At 40.6% G+C, this 25,402-nt stretch overlaps 1 protein-coding gene across 8 annotated transcripts in view; it reads left to right on the forward strand.

The window, feature by feature from the left end:
• The window catches only part of LOC137422082 (ciliary neurotrophic factor receptor subunit alpha), a 174,085-nt gene extending 148,960 nt beyond the window's left edge, over window positions 1-25,125 (forward strand). For 3 of the 8 annotated variants that reach the window (XM_078772916.1, XM_068108829.2, XM_078772913.1), the window contains 4 exons: window positions 5,742-5,773; window positions 5,932-5,974; window positions 17,394-17,511; window positions 19,104-20,195. In XM_078772916.1, coding sequence (XP_078629042.1) covers window positions 5,742-5,773; window positions 5,932-5,974; window positions 17,394-17,511; window positions 19,104-19,299 — 389 coding nt within the window. In that variant the 3' untranslated portion in view covers window positions 19,300-20,195. Of the gene's footprint in view, window positions 1-5,741; window positions 5,774-5,931; window positions 5,975-17,393; window positions 17,512-19,103; window positions 20,196-23,216 lie in introns of those variants that run through there. The other 5 variants (XM_068108830.2, XM_078772914.1, XM_068108831.2 and 2 more) reach the window with 3 other exon arrangements.
• Window positions 25,126-25,402: the final 277 nt, after the last annotated feature.

Genomic DNA, 25,402 nt, shown 5'->3' on the forward strand with positions numbered 1-25,402 from the left:
TATAGAGATAGTCTTGAACAGCAGAGTTGAAGGCCAATTTCGAGGTAGACTTGAGCAGCAGAGTTGAAGGCCAATATAGAGGTAGACTTGAACAACAGAGTTGAAGGCCAATATAGAGGTAGACTTGAACAGCAGAGTTGAAGGCCAATATAGAGGTAGACTTGAACAGCAGAGTTGAAGGCCAATATAGAGGTAGAGTTGAACAATGGAGTTGAAGGCCAATATAGAGGAAGACTTGAGCAGCAGAGTTGAAGGCCAATATAGAGGTAGACTTGAGCAGCAGAGTTTAAGGCCAATATAGAGGTAGACTTGTACAGCAGAGTTGAAGGCCAATATAGAGGTAGACTTGAACGGTGGAGTTGAAGGCCAATATAGAGGTAGACTTGAGCAGCAGAGTTGAAGGCCAATATAGAGGTAGACTTGAGCAGCAGAGTTGAAGGCCAATATAGAGGTAGACTTGAACAGCAGAGTTGGAGGCCAACATAGAGGTAGACTTGAACAGCAGAGTTGGAGGCCAATATAGAGGTAGACTTGAGCAGCAGAGTTGAAGGCCAATATAGAGGTAGACTTGAACAGCAGAGTTGAAGGCCAATATAGAGGTAGACTTGAGCAGCAGAGTTGAAGGCCAATATAGAGGTAGACTTGAGCAGCAAGAGTTGAAGGCCAATATAGAGGTAGACTTGTACAGCAGAGTTGAAGGCCAATATAGAGGTAGACTTGAACGGTGGAGTTGAAGGCCAATATAGAGGTAGACTTGAGCAGCAGAGTTGAAGGCCAATATAGAGGTAGACTTGAGCAGCAGAGTTGAAGGCCAATATAGAGGTAGACTTGAACAGCAGAGTTGGAGGCCAACATAGAGGTAGACTTGAACAGCAGAGTTGGAGGCCAATATAGAGGTAGACTTGAGCAGCAGAGTTGAAGGCCAATATAGAGGTAGACTTGAACAGCAGAGTTGAAGGCCAATATAGAGGTAGACTTGAGCAGCAGAGTTGAAGGCCAATATAGAGGTAGACTTGAGCAGCAAGAGTTGAAGGCCAATATAGAGGTAGACTTGAACAGCAGAGTTGAAGGCCAATATAGAGGTAGACTTGAACAGCAGAGTTTAAGGCCAACATAGAGGTAGACTTGAGCAGCAGAGTTGAAGGCCAATATAGAGGTAGACTTGAACAGCAGAGTTGAAGGCCAATATAGAGGTAAACTTGAACAGCAGAGTTGAAGGCCAATATAGAGGTAGACTTGAGCAGCAGAGTTGAAGACCAATATAGAGGTAGACTTGAACAGCAGAGTTGAAGGCCAACATAGAGGTAGACCTGAGCAGCAGAGTTGAAGGCCAATATAGAGGTAGACTTGAACAGCAGAGTTGAAGGCCAATATAGAGGTAGACTTGAACAGCAGAGTTAAAGGCCAATATAGAGGTAGACTTGAACAGCAGAGTTGAAGGCCAATATAGAGGTAGACTTGAACAGCGGAGTTGAAGGCCAATATAGAGGTAGACTTGAGCAACAGAGTTGAAGGCCAATATAGAGGTAGACTTGTACAGCAGAGTTGAAGGCCAATATAGAGGTAGACTTGAGCAGCAGAGTTGAAGGCCAATATAGAGGTACACTTGAGCAGCAGAGTTGAAGGCCAATATAGAGGTAGACTTGAGCATCAGAGTTGAAGGCCAATATAGAGGTAGACTTGAGCAGCAGAGTTGAAGGCCAATATAGAGGTAGACTTGAGCAGCACAGTTGAAGGCCAACATAGAGGTAGACTTGAACAGCAGAGTTGAAGGCCAACATACATGTAGACTTGAACAGCAGAGTTGAAGGCCAATATAGAGGTAGACTTGTACAGTGGAGTTGAAGGCCAATATAGAGGTAGACTTGAACAGTGGAGTTGAAGGCCAATATAGAGGTAGACTTGAATAGCAGAGTTGAAGGCCAATATAGAGGTAGACTTGAGCAACAGAGTTGAAGGCCAATATAGAGGTAGACTTGAGCAGCAGAGTTGAAGGCAAATATAGAGGTAGACTTGAACAGTGGAGTTGAAGGCAAATATAGAGGTAGACCTGAACAGTGGAGTTGAAGGCCAATATAGAGGTAGACTTGAATAGCAGAGTTGAAGGCCAATATAGAGGTAGACTTGAGCAACAGAGTTCAAGGCCAATATAGAGGTAGACTTGAGCAGCAGAGTTGAAGGCCAATATAGAGGTAGACTTGAACAGCAGAGTTTAAGGCCAATATAGAAGTAGACTTGAACAGCAGAGTTTAAGGCCAATATAGAAGTAGACTTGAACAGCAGAGTTGAAGGCCAATATAGAGGTAGACTTGAACAGCAGAGTTGAAGGCCAATATAGAGGTAGACTTGAACAGCAGAGTTGAAGGCCAATATAGAGGTAGACTTGAACAGCGGAGTTGAAGGCCAATATAGAGGTAGACTTGAACAGCAGAGTTGGAGGCCAATATAGAGGTAGACTTGAACAGCAGAGTTGGAGGCTAATATAGAGGTAGACTTGAACAGCAGAGTTGAAGGCCAATATAGAGGTAGACTTGAACAGCAGAGTTGAAGGCCAATATAGAGGTAGACTTGTACAGCAGAGTTGAAGGCCAATATAGAGGTAGACTTGAACAGCAGAGTTGAAGGCCAATATAGAGGTAGACTTGAACAGCAGAGTTGAAGGCCAATATAGAGGTAGACTTGTACAGCAGAGTTGAAGGCCAATATAGAGGTAGACTTGTACAGCAGAGTTGAAGGCCAATATAGAGATAGTCTTGAACAGCAGAGTTGAAGGCCAATTTCGAGGTAGACTTGAGCAGCAGAGTTGAAGGCCAATATAGAGGTAGACTTGAACAGCAGAGTTGAAGGCCAATATAGAGGTAGACTTGAACAGCAGAGTTGAAGGCCAATATAGAGGTAGACTTGAACAGCAGAGTTGAAGGCCAATATAGAGGTAGAGTTGAACAGTGGAGTTGAAGGCCAATATAGAGGAAGACTTGAGCAGCAGAGTTGAAGGCCAATATAGAGGTAGACTTGTACAGCAGAGTTGAAGGCCAATATAGAGGTAGACTTGAACGGTGGAGTTGAAGGCCAATATAGAGGTAGACTTGAGCAGCAGAGTTGAAGGCCAATATAGAGGTAGACTTGAGCAGCAGAGTTGAAGGCCAATATAGAGGTAGACTTGAACAGCAGAGTTGGAGGCCAACATAGAGGTAGACTTGAACAGCAGAGTTGGAGGCCAATATAGAGGTAGACTTGAGCAGCAGAGTTGAAGGCCAATATAGAGGTAGACTTGAACAGCAGAGTTGAAGGCCAATATAGAGGTAGACTTGAGCAGCAGAGTTGAAGGCCAATATAGAGGTAGACTTGAGCAGCAGAGTTGAAGGCCAATATAGAGGTAGACTTGAGCAGCAGAGTTGAAGGCCAATATAGAGGTAGACTTTAACAGCAGAGTTGGAGGCCAATATAGAGGTAGACTTGAACAGCAGAGTTGAAGGCCAATATAGAGGTAGACTTGTACAGCAGAGTTGAAGGCCAATATAGAGGTAGACTTGAGCAGCAGAGTTGAAGGCCAACATAGAGGTAGACTTGAACAGCAGAGTTGAAGGCCAACATAGAGGTAGACTTGAACAACAGAGTTGAAGGCCAACATAGAGGTAGACTTGAACAGCAGAGTTGAAGGCCAACATAGAGGTAGACTTGAGCAGCAGAGTTGAAGGCCTCGATAGAGGTAGATTTGCACAAACAATACGTGTGTGGAGAAACCCACATTTAATGTTCCTGTTTCCACTTTTTTCGAATTTCAAAATAAAAACAACGAAAGCTACAATCAACGCACCAAAAGTCGCTTGTTAATTTAAAATAACGATCATTGGTGTTTTCTTCTCCATCCACTTGTCTTCCCTTTCTATCATTCATTGGACGTCCAAGCTGACACCTGTGATACCTACGGTACTTGTTGGGATTTTTATACCTGAGGATTTCTTGTTCCGCCAATTTTTCTTGAACGACTTTTGAAGAAACTGAACTACAGCGGTCTATGTCGATCTACGCAGATTTATAACGCATCCTTGGAACTTGATCCTACCTGATTTTGTTTTTGAATGTTGTCTTGTATTGGTGGCCATCTTGGATTTTGTCCCAAACATAATACAATTTTAATCTCTTGAACTATTAAACTGATCACTATGAAATTTGGCAAACAGCTCAAGCACCCCGAGTCGGTATTAAACTTTAATATACAGGAAAACAAACACGACATAATGACAATAACACCGAAGCTTTTCGTGTTGGACTCTTCAAGGCGATTCACAGCAAGGAGACCGGAAGAGATGAGAACTAGTGCATTTATAAGCATGTCTAAGTAACCGCGACACCGATTGGTTCTTCAGTCGTGACGTCATTTGGTGTTCTGAACGCCCATTGGTTGACTCAGTCACCACTGTCCCGAGCTCCGATTGGCTGGAGTGGAGTTGTCAGCGATGACGCACCATCTGCATCATTACCTTGGACAGCGGTCGGGGAAATACCTTCAATCTTTGTGTGTTGAAAGAGAATGAGAGAAAATGTCCAAATTCCTTTTGACGACACAATGTCGGGTCCGTGTAATGGATGAAGGTTGCTTCCAACATAAGTAGATGTAACGTACTTCGACCTCGGCTCAATATCTTGAACATACCTGCATTGTAATGGTCTGCACAATCAGGGTTGGCATCCAAGTGCCGTGCAATGGCAGAAGAAGAAGAAGAAATGTTTGACGGTCCTTGAACCTACCTATATGCTCGTACCGGTCGAGTCCTCACCTCCAGGTTCTTTCTTCGAATCACCAGGTATTGGTGTTGAAGTGCCAGTTTGAAGCGTGTACTCTGAAATCTGTGGAAGAAGGTCACAAATTAACATTGTCACATGAGTGTGGCCACGAAGTTGTAGTTATTATTGGCATTATGATTATTATTTTTGTATTACAAACCGAGACCCTTTTTCGATGTTGACCCCCATTCCAATGTTAAGGGGGTCAAAGGTGAGACACTAAAATGTCCCAGTCTGCTTTGCCATTCCCTTGTATTTGAGTCGATAGAGATGGAATGTGGTACAAAGGTGTTTAAAGCAGCCATGATAGTGATGCGGTGAGGCGTTTATGGTTAAAGTGATGTTCGCCATTCCACAAGGGTCAAAGTTCACAAATGAAGGTTTTTGTTTTGCCATGCCTTTGCATTTCGATCATTCCAGAGAATAATTAGCAAAATGATCCTAATGGATTGAGGCGGACGTGCACAAGTTTGATGCTTATGTTTAATGACAAAGGGGGGTTGAAGGTCAAAATGTGAGGTGAGCCTAACGTTTCTGGCCTGCCGAGTAGGCCTCTACCTGTACCACGTGGATCTAGGATAAGCGCATTGGGAACCATCAGTGAACTTTCGCCTCAATTGTCGGATGTCAGTAAATGGCAGACAAAGTATCACAGTACATGGGACGTGTCCATCCGATATGTACATCATGATGTGTGTGTGTCCACATGGGAACACCGTCCACATGTGTGTTGTAATATCATGATTTTCTGAATGCAGTATTTATATAGAAAGTATCTGCAATGTCAGCACACAATGTCTGCCTTGTTATTGCTAAATAGACCACCCTCATCATTAATGGAGACACACAGAGAAGCTTCACCACTATATTCTCCAAAGGCCTAGTTGTAGGATTGTGCAGGATGATAATTTAAAGAATATTTTTTCTCATTTTATTTTTCTACTTCCTTCCAGAGTTTGTAACAGTGACCCCGACAGGAATGTTGGTGAGTTTATAACTATTGTATATGTACATTTGATGTAAACATGAGTCCTTCAAACAAAACTTTGGTCTCACTTAATCTTTGATCATTTAACACTTGGCACTATTGACATATGTCCAACATTTTACATGTTACATTTTGGTGATGTTTATCTTCAACAGGAGACCAAGACACACGCAGAATATTCCACGACAGGAACAACAGGTATCTTGAAAATGAGTACGAGCAGAATATTGGAGGCAAATCTAATGTGCTGGGTTAATGGCCTCATGGATAAGGCATCAGACCTCCAAGCTGGGGATCGTGGGTTCGAATCCCATCTTGGTTGAATATTTTCCCCACTTTTTCAAGTATTTTATATTGTCTTGAATGAAGTCTTATACGATGAACAAATGCATTTCGTTCGTATTTAAAATGTATCTTGGGAAAAAATGCCAGGGGCATAGAAAAGCCCCCTTTATATGGGATGTGCCATGTGGCAAACTACAGAAAAGAAGGGAGATCCTTGGAGAAAATGCCAGGGGCGTAGAAAAGCCCCCTTTATATGGGATGTGCCATGTGGCAAACTACAGAAAAGAAGGGACATTCTTGGGGGAAATGCCAGGGGCATAGAAAAGTCCCCTTTATATGGGATGTGCCATGTGGCAAACTACAAAAAAGAAGGGACATTCTTGGGGGAAATGCCAGGGGCGTAGAAAAGCCCCCTTTATATGGGATGTGCCATGTGGCAAACTACAAAAAAGAAGGGACATTCTTGGGGGAAATGCCAGGGGCATAGAAAAGCCCCCTTTATATGGGATGTGCCATGTGGCAAACTACAAAAAAGAAGGGACATTCTTGGGGGAAATGCCAGGGGCATAGAAAAGCCCCCTTTATATGGGATGTGCCATGTGGTAAACTACAAAAAAGAAGGGAGATGCTTGGGGAAAATGCCAGGGGCATAGAAAAGCCCCCTTTATATGGGATGTGCCATGTGGCAAACTACAAAAAAGAAGGGACATTCTTGGGGGAAATGCCAGGGGCATAGAAAAGCCCCCTTTATATGGGATGTGCCATGTGGTAAACTACAAAAAAGAAGGGAGATGCTTGGGGAAAATGCCAGGGGCATAGAAAAGCCCCCTTTATATGGGATGTGCCATGTGGCAAACTACAAAAAAGAAGGGACATTCTTGGGGGAAATGCCAGGGGCATAGAAAAGCCCCCTTTATATGGGATGTGCCACGTGGCAAACTACAGAAAAGAAGGGAGATCCTTGGGGAAAATGCCAGGGGCGTAGAAAAGCCCCCTTTATATGGGATGTGCCATGTGGCAAACTACAAAAAAGAAGGGACATTCTTGGGGGAAATGCCAGGGGCATAGAAAAGCCCCCTTTATATGGGATGTGCCATGTGGTAAACTACAAAAAAGAAGGGAGATGCTTGGGGAAAATGCCAGGGGCATAGAAAAGCCCCCTTTATATGGGATGTGCCATGTGGCAAACTACAAAAAAGAAGGGACATTCTTGGGGGAAATGCCAGGGGCATAGAAAAGCCCCCTTTATATGGGATGTGCCATGTGGTAAACTACAAAAAAGAAGGGAGATGCTTGGGGAAAATGCCAGGGGCATAGAAAAGCCCCCTTTATATGGGATGTGCCATGTGGCAAACTACAAAAAAGAAGGGACATTCTTGGGGGAAATGCCAGGGGCATAGAAAAGCCCCCTTTATATGGGATGTGCCACGTGGCAAACTACAGAAAAGAAGGGAGATCCTTGGGGAAAATGCCAGGGGCGTAGAAAAACCCCCTTTATATGGGATGTGCCATGTGGCAAACTACAGAAAAGAATGGAGATTCTTGGGGAAAATGCCAGGGGCATAGAAAAGCCCCCTTTATTTGGGATGTGCCATGTGGCAAACTACAAAAAAGAAGGGACATTCTTGGGGGAAATGCCAGGGGCATAGAAAAGCCCCCTTTATATGGGATGTGCCATGTGGCAAACTACAAAAAAGAAGGGACATTCTTGGGGGAAATGCCAGGGGCATAGAAAAGCCCCCTTTATATGGGATGTGCCATGTGGCAAACTACAGAAAAGAAGGGAGATGCTTGGTGAAAATGCCAGGGGCATAGAAAAGCCCCCTTTATATGGGATGTGCCATGTGGCAAACTACAAAAAAGAAGGGACATTCTTGGGGGAAATGCCAGGGGCATAGAAAAGCCCCCTTTATATGGGATGTGCCACGTGGCAAACTACAGAAAAGAAGGGAGATCCTTGGGGAAAATGCCATGGGCGTAGAAAACCCCCCTTTATATGGGATGTGCCATGTGGCAAACTACAAAAAAGAAGACATTCTTGGGGGAAATGCCAGGGGCATAGAAAAGCCCCCTTTATATGGGATGTGCCATGTGGCAAACTACAGAAAAGAAGGGAGATGCTTGGTGAAAATGCCAGGGGCATAGAAAAGCCCCCTTTATATGGGATGTGCCATGTGGCAAACTACAAAAAAGAAGGGACATTCTTGGGGGAAATGCCAGGGGCATAGAAAAGCCCCCTTTATATGGGATGTGCCACGTGGCAAACTACAGAAAAGAAGGGAGATCCTTGGGGAAAATGCCAGGGGCGTAGAAAAAACCCCTTTATATGGGATGTGCCATGTGGCAAACTACAGAAAAGAAGGGACATTCTTGGGGGAAATGCTAGGGGCATAGAAAAGCCCCCTTTATATGGGATGTGCCATGTGGCAAACTACAAAAAAGAAGGGACATTCTTGGGGGAAATGCCAGGGGCATAGAAAAGCCCCCTTTATATGGGATGTGCCATGTGGCAAACTACAAAAAAGAAGGGACATTCTTGGGTGAAATGCCAGGGGCATAGAAAAGCCCCCTTTATATGGAATGTGCCATGTGGCAAACTACAGAAAAGAAGGGAGATGCTTGGTGAAAATGCCAGGGGCATAGAAAAGCCCCCTTTATATGGGATGTGCCATGTGGCAAACTACAAAAAAGAAGGGACATACTTGGGGGAAATGCCAGGAGCATATAAAAGCCCCCTTTATATGGGATGTGCCACGTGGCAAACTACAGAAAAGAAGGGAGATGCTTGGGGAAAATGCCAGGGGCATAGAAAAGCCCCCTTTATATGGGATGTGCCATGTTGCAAACTATAGAAAAGAAGGGAGATTCTTGGGGGAAATGCCAGGGGCATAGAAAAGCCCCCTTTATATGGGATGTGCCATGTGGCAAACTTTAGAAAAGAAGGGAGATTCTTGGGGGAAATGCCAGGGGCATAGAAAAGCCCCCTTTATATGGGATGTGCCTTGTGGCAAACTACAAAAAAGAAGGGAGATTCTTGGGGGAAATGCCAGGGGCATAGAAAAGCCCCCTTTATATGGGATGTGCCATGTGGCAAACTATAGAAAAGAAGGGAGATGCTTGGGGAAAATGCCAGTGGCATAGAAAAGCCCCCTTTATATGGGAGGTGCCATGTGGCAAACTATAGAAAAGAAGGGAGATTCTTGGGGGAAATGCCAGGGGCATAGAAAAGCCCCCTTTATATGGGATGTGCCTTGTGGCAAACTACAAAAAAGAAGGGAGATTCTTGGGGGAAATGCCAGGGGCATAGAAAAGCCCCCTTTATATGGGATGTGCCATGTGGCAAACTATAGAAAAGAAGGGAGATTCTTGGGGAAATGCCAGGGGCATAGAAAAGCCCCCTTTATATGGAATGTGCCATGTGGCAAACTACAGAAAAGAAGGGAGATTCTTGGGGGAAATGCCAGGGGCATAGAAAAGCCCCCTTTATATGGGATGTGCCATGTGGCAAACTACAGAAAAGAAGGGAGATTCTTGGGGGAAATGCCAGGGACATAGAAAAGCCCCCTTTATATGGGATGTGCCATGTGGCAAACTATAGAAAAGAAGGGAGATGCTTGGGGAAAATGCCAGTGGCATAGAAAAGCCCCCTTTATATGGGATGTGCCACATGGCAAACTACAGAAAAGAAGGGAGATGCTTGGGGAAAATGCCAGGGGCATAGAAAAGCCCCCTTTATATGGGATGTGCCATGTGGCAAACTACAGAAAAGAAGGGAGATTCTTGGGGGAAATGCCAGGGGCATAGAAAAGCCCCCTTTATATGGGATGTGCCATGTGGCAAACTACAGAAAAGAAGGGAGATGCTTGGGGAAAATGCCTGCGGCATAGAAAAGCCCCCTTTATATGGGATGTGCCACGTGGCAAACTACAGAAAAGAAGGGAGATGCTTGGGAAAAATGCCAGGGGCAGAGAAAAGCCCCCTTTATATGGGATGTGCCATGTGGCAAACTACAGAAAAGAATGGAGATTCTTGGGGAAAATGCCAGGGGCATAGAAAAGCCCCCTTTATATGGGATGTGCCATGTGGCAAACTACAGAAAATAAGGGAGATTCTTGTGGAAAATGCCAGGGGCATAGAAAAGCCCCCTTTATATGGGATGTGCCATGTGGCAAACTACAGAAAAGAATGGAGATTCTTGGGGAAAATGCCAGGGGCATAGAAAAGCCCCTTTATATGGGATGTGCCATGTGGCAAACTACAGAAAAGAATGGAGATTCTTGGGGGAAATGCCAGGGGCATAGAAAAGCCCCCTTTATATGGGATGTGGCAAACTACAGAAAAGAAGGGAGATGCTTGGGGAAAATGCCAGGGGCATAGAAAAGCCCCCTTTATATGGGATGTGCCATGTGGCAAACTATAGAAAAGAAGGGACATTCCATATCTTGTAGAAAATGTCGAACAATATAAAAGAAGGAACATTGAAGAAATCTCGTGTGCATGCTGGACTACTCTAGTGGTCTATGGAGGAACCAAGTAATGCTCTAGAAAAGTTCATATGAAGGGGCGCCCGACATCTGGCAAATAAAATACATTTACTTCTTCATGCAGGTGTATGAATCAAATTGGCGCTCCTTTTAGTGTGTAGGAGTGGATTCCATCTGGCTGCTCTACCATAAAGCCTCCATTTGTGAAATGCTGCAGACACTGTTGTCCTTCCGGCAGGTTCTCCCATCTCAGCCAAGGAACTCTGTAGTTCTGTCCGGGTGGTCATTGGGGTCTTCGTCACCTCACTGACCAATACCTTCTTGCCCTGTTGCTCAGTTTGTTCGGATGGTCAGCTCTAGGAAGAGTCTGCCTAGTTCCCTATTCTTTCCATTTCCTAATTTTTGTACACCGCTCCTTTCCTATGCCATCTCCAGGCATTGCAAATCGTCATTGGCGGGCACCGAAGGGGGCTCGGCAGTGACGCACGCTGAAAGGGAGTACTCAGTTTTCACTCTGGTTGTTTTCTTGTTGTACACCGCTCCTTTCCTATGCCATCACCAGGCATTGCAAATCGTCATTGCTGGGCACCGAAGAGGGCTCGGCAATGACGCACGCTGAAAGGGAGTACTCAGTTTTCACTCCGTTTGTTTGTTTTCTTGTTTTCTTGGTTGTCCGGGCGATATCTCAGCCATCCTTTGAGCTAGGAAGCTGAAATTTCGGCACAGTAGTGAGCACATCCTTTGTCAAAAACGTTATTTTTTGTTTTTTGAATAATCAATTAATTGAGGAGTTATTTAATTATTAGCGTTTAATTAAGTACTTATTTAATTAATTAAATTTCCTTTCTCTTCTGACCATTAACTCAGGCACCTTTTGAGTTAGGAAGCTGATATTTGGACATGCCAATGACCAGGTGATTTGGCTGCAAAGGCTATTTTTGATTTATTAATCAATTAATCAATTCATCGATTAATTATTTAATTATTCGATTAATGACGATTTTTTTTTTTTTAAAGTTACAGATTCTGATGAAATGGTGGTGGTTTTTGTGTTCTCTGACCGAATTGATTAATAGTTTAATTTTTTTATGATTATTATTTATTTATTTTCATTATTAATCATTTATTTATTTTCTTTCTCATTTGGCCAATATCTCAGGCACCTTTTGAGCTCAGAAGCTAATATTTGGACATGAGTGACCAAGTGATGTGGCTATCAAGGATATTTTTGATTTATTGATTAATCAATTAATCAATTAATCGATTAATTATTTAATTATTCGATTAATTACTAAAAAAAAATAAAAAAAATCAGTTACAGATTCTGATGAAATGGTGGTGGTTTATGTGTTCTGTGATCGAATTGATTAATAATTTAATTTTTTAATGATTATCATTTATTTATTTTCATTATTAATCATTTATTAATTTTCTTTCTCATTTGGCCAATATCTCAGGCACCTTTTGAGATGGGAAGCTAATATTTGGACCTGACAGTGACCAAGTGATGTGGCTATCAAGGATATTTTTGATTTATTGATTAATAATTTAATCGATTAATTATTTCATTATTCGATGAATAACCTAATTAATTAATTTTTTAAGTTACAGATTCGGATGAAATGGTGGTGGTTTATGTATTCTATGAGCCAATTGATTAACTATTTAATTTTTTTATGATTATTGTTTATTTCTTTTCATTATTTATCATTGATTTATTTTCTCTCATCTGGGCAATATCTCAAGCACCTTTTGAGCTGGGGAAGCTGATATTTGGAAACGACAGTGACCAAGTGATGTGGCTCTAAAATATATTTTTGATTTTTTGATTGATCAACTAATTGATTAATTAATTATTGATTTATCAATTAATTAATTATTTCGATTAATGGCTTTTTAAATTAATTTTCAAAAAGTTACAGCTTTGGATGAAGCGCTGGTGGTTTAGGTATGCTATTAGCCAATTGATTATGAAAATATTTATGATCATTTATTTATTTTAATTTCAAAATTAATCAATCAATTATTGTACTCCTCTCCCTCCCAATTCCGTCTCCATGTGGCTGCCATATTTACCCCTGCCACCGAGGGTGGATGGAGGTTGTGTTTTTGCCCATGTCTGTCTGTCTGTTTGTCTGTGAACAACATATCTCAAAAAGTTGTGGACGGATTCGGACGAAAATTGATGGCAGGTTGGGTGTGTGACAAGACAGAATCGATGCGATTTTGGTGAAGATGTGGATATGGATTCGGATACAAGTATTATTTAATTTCCTCAGTGATTCTTCACCATTGAGAGATCGAACCAAAAGCGATATATAACATGATATTGAAAAAATTATGGATGAGTTATGACTAAACTAGGTGGATGAGTTGGTTCGGTGACGAGAACAAGCCGATTCGATTTTGGTTCAGGTCCGAATCCAGATCTGGTCTATCGGTGCGTACAAACAAACTGTTTAGCCTGGCGGGGCTCGTTCTACCAAGTGCCGTTCTCGTTCACCATATTTTGGATAACGCAGCCTTCGGCTCAGGCATTAAACATGGAAACGCAAAACGATTACAACCCGCCACGGCAATGCCGCGCTGTAGGATATTTAATTATTTGGCATGGGGGCGGTGTACTTTGAATGTATCTGTACTTGTTTTTTTGTTTGTTTTGTATACAAGATCGAGGCTCGTGAAAGAGCTAACATTAATCACACAAAAGTCAAACCGACACATAAAACACAAAATTACGGGGAGCGGTAAACTAGATGGGAAAATAGGAGGAAGGACACAAACACAATATTTGAGAGCAGGGACATCGAGAGAACTGTGGGAGGGAGAGGGCTTGGGGGGAGGTGGGAGAGGTATAAAACATATGGACACTGCGAGGACTTCCAGGAAAGAGGTTGGAATTTCAAAAAAGTGTATCTGGGGTGAATTATCAGGGGTAGAAAAGATCAAAGTTTTGGATGGGGGAAGATAAGAGATGGTGGTGAACAGCTGTTTTAAAGACCTGGAGGGAGGAGTGGGATTGAAGGGAGTGGGGGAGATTGTTCCAGAGGCGGGAGAAAAGAGTAATGAAGGAGTGAAGGTGAGCAGAGAGTCTTGATTTTGGCAGTTCAACCATAAGAGGGTTGCTGGCAGATCTTGTGCGACCTGTAGGAATATTTGGGGGACAGAGCACAGAAAGAGCTGGGGGAGCAAGGCCGGAGAGGAGTCTGTAGAAGACAGAAAGACCACCAACCTGCCTGCGGTGAGTGAAGGAAAGGCCCTCGGAGTCAGCTTAATCGCGGGAGATTCCAATGATTCTGAGAGCTTTGGTTTCAACAGCGTGAAGCCGAGCTATGTGTGAGGCAAGAGCACCGGCCCAGAGGGGAACAGTATTCCATTGAGCTGCGGATGAAAGCCTTGTATGTGGTGAGGAGCTCAGGTGTGCCAAGGAAGGACTTCGCACGACGGAGGATGCCCAGTTAGCTGACTTTGGCGACCAGATTTGAAATGTAGTTTTCCCAAGAAAGATCATGGCAGATAGTGAGACCCAAAAGCTTGAGTGACAGAACTTCTTGGAGAGGATTGTTGAGAAAGTAGATGGGAGGGTTTTCCAGTCGGTCTTTTCGGAGAGTCATAGTAAGAGTGTGAGATTTGTCAGGATTGAAAGACATGTTCCACTTGTTTGACCTGTCTGATTTTGTCCAGGTCTTCAGAGAGTGAGGAAGCTGCAGACTGCCGATCTGGGGATGAGGAATGGAGCGGCAGAGAGTGGAGTCATCAGCAAAGAGATAGAGAGGATTTTCCAGAGAGTCGGAGAGGTCATTGATGAAGACCAGCAAAAGTACAGGGCCCAGCACACTACCTTGGGAATCTCCAGCCAGAACAGGAAGGGGTGATGAGAGAAATCCATTCAGGGCCACACGTTGACTACGACCAGAGAGGAAGTCCGCAAGCCATGCGTGGAGATTTCCATGGATACCATAGGAGGAGAGTTTGGTGAGCAGAGCTGGGTGCCAGACCTTATCGAAGGCATGTGATATGTCAAGGGAGACAGCTCTGATTTCCTGTTTGGCATTGAGGACCTCCATCCATTGTTGAGACAGCAGAAGCAACATGTCCAGAGTAGAATGACCTGGTCTGAATCCAAATTGATAAAGACGCTCTTTTTGTTCTTGTGAACTTTCAACACTAGAAACTGTTTTATACCCTTCCCCAGATCTATGCATCCTCACAATTTTATCTCGGAGTTCTACGGACAGTTCCTTTGACTTTATGGTAGAGTTTCTGCTCTGACACGCACTGTCAACTGTGTGACCTCATATGGAAATGTGTGTTCTTTTGTAAGAATTCCGTAGGAACATAAATCATGTCTAATCAATTTGAATTGGGCACAGGTGGACTCCAATCAAGTTGTGCAGACATTTCAAGGATGATCAAAGGAAATTGGATGCACCTGAGCTCAATTTGAAGTGTCATAGCAAAGGGTTTGAAAACTTATTGACTCGAGACATTTCAGCTTTTCATTGTTAATTATTTTGTGAAAATTTATATTGAAAAAAAAAATCCACTTTGACATTAAGGGGTATCAGGTGAAGATCAGTGACAAAAAAAATCTCAGTTTAATCAATTTTTAATTCAGGCTGCAATATAACAAAATGGGGAAAAGTCAAAGGGTGTGAATACTTTCTGAATACACTGTATAAGGAGAGGAAAAACACAGAGGGACTAACAGGAAGACAAGGATCTATCTACTCACTCGATCATCACTAATTTGGTTAACTACAAGGTGGCTTATTTTGACATTAATTATGGTCACTTACCAATTAATTAAGCCTCTTTTGCCCCTTCAGCCATTTTTGTTATAATATGTACACATACATAATATACGCTTTTGGTAAAAGGTTCAAAATATATCCAAATTACAGGGAAAGTATCAGGGAACCCACTGTTGTAAATGCAAATAAAAAATAATTAATGAAAAGTACTATCAAATGTATATAACATGTCATTGTGAACGAGTATCTTAATAAACTAGATGGTATTCATAGAATACTTACCATGTGCAGTTAACTTGATGTGAGCCAACTCTTCTATTTTTGAACATTTCTTTTTTTTTGATCCAATATGGCTGCCAGACCACGTGAGCGATGACATCATAAATTTATATTCTCCAAATAATTGTTGCACAGATTATGCTCAATAAATTTCAAACTGATCAGACGAAGCGTTGTCCCTGTCGAATTATGACATCATAATTATGGCACCAATGATGTCATCGTTAACAACACCTATTCCCCATATGGAGTTATTTACAATGAGCCACGTTTCAATTTTTAAAATGCTGACATGGCACACACTTTACTTCACTGAAATGCAGACACAAATGTTATATTTTCGTCAAAAATCGTCAAAATTTCGCCAAATCTGTTTTGGTTGTGTGTTAATATACCTCAGCGATTGATAAATCTGAAATCAGAATTGTATTTGAGGTCAAAATGACCCCGTGAGTTCGCTCCGTACTTTGCCTGCTCGTCATGTGCAATGTGATAATTAATTCCATGCCACTCTAGAAGACGCTTCTTCTTCATGCAATAACAACTTCTAGCTTCAGACCGCACATCCAATCATTTTGAAATTTTGCACACTTGTTACATTTTGTTACACTTGTTACATTACAAACCTCTACTATAATATAAAGTTTCACGTCGATCAATGAAGCGGTTGAAGAGTTATAATTTTTAAAATATTTTCGTTTAATTATTTAAATCTGCCAAACCACGTGACCTATCGCAAATTCCAAAAGGTCATTTTAGTAGACTGATATGCTGAACACAAGTGTGAAGTTTCCCCTCGATAGGATCAAAAATGAGGGAGGAGCGAGGTTTTAAAAGTTTATGCTTAAAAACGTCATAACTCTGAAACCATGTGACGCATGACATCATGCTCACTGACTTTTTGTTCGTCATGGGTATGCGATTGTGCCTGCAAAGTTTGGCCTCAATCGTTTTGGAGGAAATTGGATTTTAGTGGTTTTCAGGCTTTTCACGCAAAACAATATGGCGGCCGAACCTAGTGACCTACGACGTCATTATAATTTTATTTCTGCATCAATGTATACTGAGAAGATACTCAAGAAATTTCATCCTTATCAGATAAACTTTTTCACTTGTCGAATGATGACGTCATAACAGCGTAACCTATGACGTCATCATTCACATATGCTATTCCGCATGGAGAGTTCTTTGCAATGAGACCTGTCTCAATTATTTCTGTGCAGCGTTTTTTGAGATACAGAGGTGCAAAGTGTTTTGGTTTTTCCAAGATGGCGCCCGTACCACGTGACCTGTGACCTCATAATATTCACTAAAATATTCTACAGGCGGAGGCCCTCTTATGGTGAAAATTTCATGTCAATCGGTCCAACGGTTGCCGAGAAAATGAATTTTTAAAATGCAGACAAGGCACACACTTTACTTTACTGAAATGCAGACACGTACGAACCCGAATGCTTTTCCCTGCCTTTCGCTTCGTGAGCGTAGGGTAATTACCGTGAGTCAATTGTGAACCACAATTAATTATTTCATAAACTATAATGAGGTTAGTCTCACTAACTCGGCTTTCATTGGTTGATCTCTTGGTTCAAATGAAAACCCCAAACTACAAACAGGCCGACTCAAAGTTACGTTTTAAACACCAAGTTTCGTGAAGTTCTTGATGTTTTCTTTTACCCAGTTTGTCAGTTTAACACAGTGAGTCATTTATATATCAAGTTATGGAGAGTGTTATGATGTAATACTTAACCACGTCATCCTCGCCCCCCTCTTCTCCACCCACTCTCACACTATTCCTCATTGGATGATTTTCTGCAGATAACAACAGGAAGTCAAGAGACACAAAAACCATCTACAAAGTGTTCCTGCTTGTTGCTATTTGCATCATTGTATTTTTACTTCTGGTTGGTGTGGTCGCCCTGACAATTGTACTCAGGTATGATTTTTTTTAAACCTTTGGAATCCATAGTAAGACTAAGCTCGACGCACTATGATGTAAAATTCGTTAAGACATTAGTTTGATGAAACAGGACAGTGTGCAGAGAAATCCCAAATATGTCAGGATATCTCACCGAATATATTGTTACATGGAAAGAAGAGGGGATGTCGGAGGGGGTCCATAGCTAGATTGTATTAAGAATAGCATGGACCATGTGATCGCATCGGTCAGATTACTCTTGTATTAGCTATTTGTGTATAAGTAAGTCATCTTGTAATAGGTACACTGAGAAGGCAGTGAACGTCCCTTACAGAGCAGCATGGAGTAAGATTGTTTCGTGTCAAACCTCCTGTTATCAGACGAGGTCAGGTGAGGACTTGAGAGCAAAAGTCACATGGAAAGAGCTTCGTGCATTTCAAAGGAACCATCATAAACTGTTCGGCCAGTAAGTGCAAGCCATGGTGGAGAGTTCGGCTGCAGAGCCCTGAAGAGGGGCAAGATACTTCTTATAAGGGCCTCCCTGCAGGGGGGGGGGGGGGTGGATGGCCCGGAAGATTGTGACACCAAAGACCACAGGTTCCAATGACGTTGTTGGGTGTCCAATGACAGGACCCACTTCCCCGTGTTTACGAGAGCTGTGGCCACGCTTGCGGGCGCCAGTTGGACATTGGATTTCAAGAGAAAAACATCTCTCTTGTGTCTCCATTTTGTTTGCTTCATTGGCCAGACAAGGAGGACTGAGCTGGATACTTGGACACCACCTCCAAATTCCTCACCTCCACTTTGTCGCCATTCACCACACCCACCCGATACGCCAACAACCTGCATACCACCAACTTCCTGCCTGCTCAGGCCCTCACCTGCCCTTTTTTTTGTGTGTGAGTCTGGTAATCGGCGCCATGAGAGGTTTGGCTTTACTTCCATTGTAAGTTTACGTGTCCAATCATCCCTATTCGTGCCTGTCTACAGTTCGGTTTCTTTCGTCATATTTATAGCATCTTGTCAACCCTCATCCTCCATATTCATCTTTGTTAAAAAAGAAAACCATTGGAATTTTAAGAAACTTTCCCCCGCATTTTGCCTTTCGCATGCGTTTCACCACCAGTGGTGAAAGTTGGCTTTGGCTTTGTTTGGGTGAACCTTGAGGAATCCAAGTAAACTTGGGGAATCTTAGCAAAGTAACAGGGAACATGAAACTTGGCTTTGGCTTTGTTTGGGTGAACCTTGAGGAATCCAAGTAAACTTGGAGAATCTTAGCAAAGTAACAGGGAACATGAAACTTGACTTTGGCTTTGTTTGGGTGAACTTGAGGAATCCAAGTAAACTTCGGGAATCTTAGCAAAGTAACAGGGAACACACTGCAAACACTGTTTCGGGATCAGTGGAGGCCTATTTAAGATCTCGGGTCAGATCGGTCTGTGTTAACGAACGGCTCTGAAGAGACAATGTTTTTCAAACATTCATTACATGAACCAGTCGATTGAAAGCTATCAATCAACATGTGAATCTGAGAGCTTAATTTTATTAATCACAATCAAATTGTCTGGAAACACAAACCTGACTGTCTTTGCTTGGTTTTGTTCAAACAGACGTCACACTCTCCAGCACAGACAGATGAGTGGAGACAGACAAACACAGCAAAGACTGAAAACATATGAGGAAAACGTCTCTCATGTGGAGCTGCTTCCTACGGAGCCTTCAGTCATAGCTGCGGACTCACTCACACAACCATCCAACATTGACCACATGAACCCAGAGTACTTCTTGTTTCGAAATGAAGGATGACACGTATGTGTTGTACATAACGTGAAACGAAGGCACTGCAAGAATAAGAAAGTTTCATTTCGGTTATGGTGTTGTCCAAGACTTTCTGTTGGTTTCAAATTTGCCAAAGTAGCCTCTATCTACTATTATACCACAATAGAAATACATTTTGGAGAATCATTTTCTTACACTGTAATACAAAGCTCTTACCTGTCACATTCCTCATGAATGATAAACATTAACCTTCCTGGTCCTGACAATGTCTGCTTCAGATATCGTGATTCTTTGTTGTCATAAAGAGGCTGGTGTTGGCTTAGCAGTTAGGGTACCGGCCTAGGATCCTAGGATCCTGGGTTCGAATCCCGGTTGATCGCTGAATTAACGCCAGGGGGGTTGACTCAGCCTGTCATCCTTCCGAGGTCGGCTAATTTGAGTACCAGTTCACTGGTAATTCCCTGTTTGTCGTAAAACGTGACAAACAGGGTTGGCGGCAGGAAGGGCATCCGGCCGTAAAACATTGCTTCAAAAAGGGGACAAAAAACAACAACAACCACGGTGTCCGAAAAAGGCCAACCCCTGCTTTGCGGGGAAAACTGGCCTCTAAAGGTGGTTTTTTTTGTTGTCATAAAGAGGGGGGAAGATGGGATGTGCTGGAGGATTGGAAGACATGCAGAAGGGGAATACCTTGTTTTCCCAAAAGGGATGTATAACAGGCGGCCCACCGTTGGTTCAATTGTACATGTGGTTGTGATTTGGATTTTTATACTTCATAAACATTTTCAGTGTTCGCAAAACACGACTTCAGAACACAAGAGAATATTCATTATTCAATTCCTAGACATTGCACAACATTCTGCTCTGCCTTGCTCTGCTTAAAATTATACAAAAAGATCAAAATGAACATTTTATTGTGAATGCGGCCTATTTGTCTTGGATTTTGATATTGCTGAACAACATGCACAAATAGATGGAGTTATTTCTTCGTTTGATGCACAAGTCATTACGCGGTCGCTCTGGGGGCAAGAGGATTTGGTTTTCTTTCACAACCACAACACCCACTCCCTCCAAGAGGGGACAGTGGTTAAACCACTTGCACTGTACAATGTGTGGATTCGAAAATTGCGTCATCTCCCCACACTCACAGGGAGGGAGCAGGAAGATTTATTTAATGTCAATGACCTGAACCTGGAGAGCCCACACACGAATGCCAAATTTAGTGGAGGTCTGCCAATCAGTTTTTGATTCCATAAGGAACAGACAGACATTGCCTTATTTTATAAAGTAGGATAGCAAATACAAATATTGACAGACATTGCCTTATTTTATAAAGTAGGATAGTAAATGCAAATATTGACAGACATTGTCTTATTTTATAAAGTAGGATAGCAAATACAAATATTGACAGACATTGCCTTATTTTATAAAGTAGGATAGCAAATACAAATAGTGAAAGACATTGCCTTATTTTATAAAGTAGGATAGTAAATACAAATATTGACAGACATCGCCTTATTTTATAATGTAGGATAGTAAATACAAATATTGACATACATGGCCTTATTTTATAAAGTATGACAGTAAATACAAATATTGACAAACATGGCCTTATTTTATCAAGTATGACAGTAAATACAAATATTGACAAACATTGCCTTATTTTATAAATTAGGATAGTAAATACAAATATTGACAGACATTGCCTTATTTTATAAAGTATGACAGGAAATACAAATATTGACAAACATTGCCTTATTTTATAAAGTAGGATAGTAAATACAAATATTGACAAACATTGCCTCATTTTATAAAGTAGGATAGTAAATGCAAATATTGATGAACATTGCCTCATTTTATAAAGTAGGATAGTAAATGCAAATATTGACAAACATTGCCTTATTTTATAAAGTATGACAGGAAATACAAATATTGACAAACATTGCCTTATTTTATAAAGTAGGATAGTAAATACAAATATTGACAGACATTGCCTCATTTTATAAAGTAGGATAGTAAATACAAATATTGACAAACATTGCCTCATTTTATAAAGTAGGATAGTAAATGCAAATATTGACAAACATTGCCTTATTTTATAAAGTATGACAGGAAATACAAATATTGACAAACATTGCCTTATTTTATAAAGTAGGATAGTAAATACAAATATTGACAAACATTGCCTCATTTTATAAAGTAGGATAGTAAATGCAAATATTGATGAACATTGCCTCATTTTATAAAGTAGGATAGTAAATACAAATATTGACAGACATTGCCTCATTTTATAAAGTAGGATAGTAAATACAAATATTGACAAACATTGCATTATTCTATAAAGTTGGATAGTAAATACAAATATTGACAGACATTGCCTTATTTTATAAAGTAGGATAGTAAATACAAATTTTGACAGACATTGCCTTATTTTACAAAGTAGGATATTAAATACAAATATTGACAAACATTGCCTTATTTTATAAAGTAGGATAGTAAATACAAATATTGACAAACATTGCCTTATTTTATAAAGTAGGATAGTAAATACAAATTTTGACAGACATTGCCTTATTTTATAAAGTAGGATAGTAAATACAAATATTGCCATATTTTATATAGTAGGATAGTGAATACAAATATTGACAACATTGCCTCATTTTATAAAGTAGGATAGTAAATTAATGTAGATATTTGAAAATGTAGTTTTTGTCATTTGATCCTCATTTTATAAATTAGGTTTGTAAATGCAGATATTTGAACATGTAGTTTATGTCATTTGATCTTCATTTTATAAAGTAGGATCATAAATGCAGATATTTGAAAATGTAGTTTTTGTCATTTGATCCTAATTTTATAAAGTAGGATCGTAAATGCAGATATTTGAAAATGTAGTTTGTCATTTGATCCTCATTTTATAAAGTAGGATCGCAAATGCAGATATTTGAAAATGTAGTTTATGTCATTTGATCCTCATTTTATAAAGTAGGTTAGTAAATGCAGATATTGAACATGTAGTTTATGTCATTTGATCTTCATTTTATGAAGTAGGATAGTAAATGCAGATATTTGAACATGTAGTTTATGTCATTTGATCCTCATTTTATAAAGTAGGTTAGTAAATGCAGATATTTGAAAATGTAGTTTATGTCATTTGATCCTCATTTTATAAAGTAGGATAGTAAATACAAATATTTGAAAATGTCGTTTGTCATTTGATCCTCATTTGATAAAGTAGGATCGTAAATGCAGATATTTGAAAATGTAGTTTATGTCATTTGATCCTCATTTTATAAAGTAGGTTAGTAAATGCAGATATTTGAAAATGTAGTTTATGTCATTTGATCCTCATTTTATAAAGTGGGATAGTAAATACAAATATTTGAAAATGTAGTTTACATCATTTGATCCTCATTTTATAAAGTAGGTTAGTAAATACAAATATTTGAAAATGTAGTTTACATCATTTGATCCTCATTTTATAAAGTAGGTTAGTAAATACAAATATTTGAAAATGTAGTTTACATCATTTGATCCTCATTTTATAAAGTAGGATAGTAAATGCAGATATTTGAAAATGTAGTTCATGTCATTTGATCCTCATTTTATAAAGTAGGATAGTAAATACAAATATTTGAAAATGTAGTTTACATCATTTGATCCTCATTTTATAAAGTAGGATAGTAAATGCAGATATTTGAAAATGTAGTTTATGTCATTTGATAAAGGTAGCCATGGATGGGTTTCTCATTGGAACTTCTTGGGTTCCACAAAAGAGGGCAGCACTTCGTTGATGAAGAGGAAGTGTTGCTTGAATAGGAAACATTTCAGAAATCTCAATCAGTGGAGGACATGGATTCGTGAACACAATATCCTGTTCTATGATGAAAACGTATTTGGCAAATGTTCTTCAATTGAATGCTGCGTTGTTTTTTTATTTACAGGAGTGAAGCTCATGGAAGAGCGAGGTAGATCTGACAGTGGGACAAAGATCAAGAGAATGAACGACCAGGAAAAGAGGAGAGGGAGGAGGAGAGGGAATACCGAGGATAGCGAAGATGGTTGTGGAAAGAAAGGTTAATGTGGGTAATAAAGGTCAAGGGTCAGGAATTGGTGATGACAAGACAAGGTGGTTTCCTGCTTGCTTGAAGTCCTGGAGGGAAGAGGGAGACTGAACAGCCTCTGCAAGATAGTTCCATAGATGTGAGGAGTAATAGAGAGTTGAGGTGTGCAGTCAGTGTGGATTTTGGAAGTTTAACCAGGAAGTGATTGCGGGAGGAACACGTGCATACATCCTATAGTAGATAGTGAGGGTCGGAGGATGTAGAGATGAGGGAGCGATGTCGGAGATGAGACATTAGAAAACGGAGCGATCACCGAGCTGCCTGCGGTGTGAAAACGACAGACTTGTGCTCCGGCCTCGTCAACGGAGATTCCGATGATGTTGACAATTTTTACATTTCATAACTCCATGTTGATTTGAATGTATTGCAATGTGCACAGCACAGTCTATCCACATATGTTGTTGATGAATGTTTCAAGTATTCAAAAATCAGAACACCTCAATGTAAACAACGTGCGTTGTGAGTTTTATACAAAGGACATTAAGTTCAGAAATGGTACTTTTTGTGAATACTCGGCCCAAATGGTACTTTTTTGTGAATACTCAGCCCAAATGGTACTTTTTTGTGAATACTAGGCCCAAATGGTACTTTTTGTGAATACTAGGCCCAAATGGTACTTTTTTGTGAATACTAGGCCTATATATCTAAAGCATTGTGAAACATTAACTATTGCGCTATTGGCTTTTTTATATTACGAGTAGCATCATACAAAATGATATTCTAGATTATAAACGGTTTTGTAAAACGTGGCTTTGAATGTCTGCGAGAAACAAACCGATGATTGTTTGACGTTTATCTGTTTGGTTTTTGTTTTCTAATATTCTTTCACCATTATCTTTCACGTCAGTCAAGGGATGGGAACGTATGGTGGAAATCCATGACATTTGCTCCTGTTTTATACCTCAATACTCCATTGCTGTTGTGTTGGACTGAGTCACTGATCATGATGTAAATGTGAACATCTCAAACCTCATGTGTACAAATGAAGCCATTGAATCTCACCAGACATCAAAAGTCCATCTTGCCAGGAAACATTCAAATTGTCGTCCCACACAAGGAGACCACATCTCATCAATTGTACAAGTCGGTCCAATGAGATTTCCCTTTGGTCATTTGAACAATGAACCCGACAACAAGTGAATTTGTTTCAAACACCAACAAAACTCATTACAAGTCTCTACAATTTCTCTTTCATAATGAAATGTTATTTCTCCTGGAAGTGTTTCTACTCACCTTCCAGAAACGACCCAACGATGGCACAGATCCCCATAGTGAACGGTTGATTATACTTCTCAGTGATGACGTCATCTACCTGCCCACTGCAGACTTTCAATACGTACTACTCATCGTCCACATCATCTTTTCTACAAACGACTAAAGAGCTTTTCCATTTTTAAAAAAAGTTGATAACCTCCACTCTTCCAATGCATAAAATGTATTATGAACTCAGGTAAGAACTTTTCAAAGCTCAAGGAAGCAGCAATTTCAGTTTGTTGTTCCTGATTTTCCAGGTATTGATTGTAGTTCAGTGTTCCTGGATGAAACTGTGCTTCCCATGAGCTGCCATGGACTTTCAGCTTCATTTCCAAATCCTAACTTCCCATTTGTATACAATGAGGAGGAGAGTTATTAACTGTTCGTTTCTTTGAATCCCACAGAATATTTTTGTGCATTGATCGATTGTTCGAACTGTCAGCCATTTTGGAAATAAAAATCGCTTTTTAATCAATATTGCTGTGTGTTTGTGCGTCTAATGCACCGAATAATAAAAATACCTTTTTAATCAATATTGCTGTGTGTTTGTGCACCTAATGCACCTAATAATAAAAATAGCTTTTTAATCAATATTGCTGTGTGTTTGTGCACCTAATACACCGAAAAATAAAAATAGCTTTTTAAACAATATTAAGCTGTGTGTTTGTGCGCCGAATACACCTAATAATAAAAATCGCTTTTTAATCAATATTGCTGTGTGTTTGTGCGCCGAATGCACCTAATAATAAAAA

This window comes from Myxine glutinosa, chromosome 2 (assembly GCF_964187855.1).
Source record: "Myxine glutinosa chromosome 2, kmMyxGlut1.1, whole genome shotgun sequence".
In the NCBI taxonomy this organism is placed as follows: Eukaryota; Metazoa; Chordata; class Myxini; order Myxiniformes; family Myxinidae; genus Myxine; species Myxine glutinosa.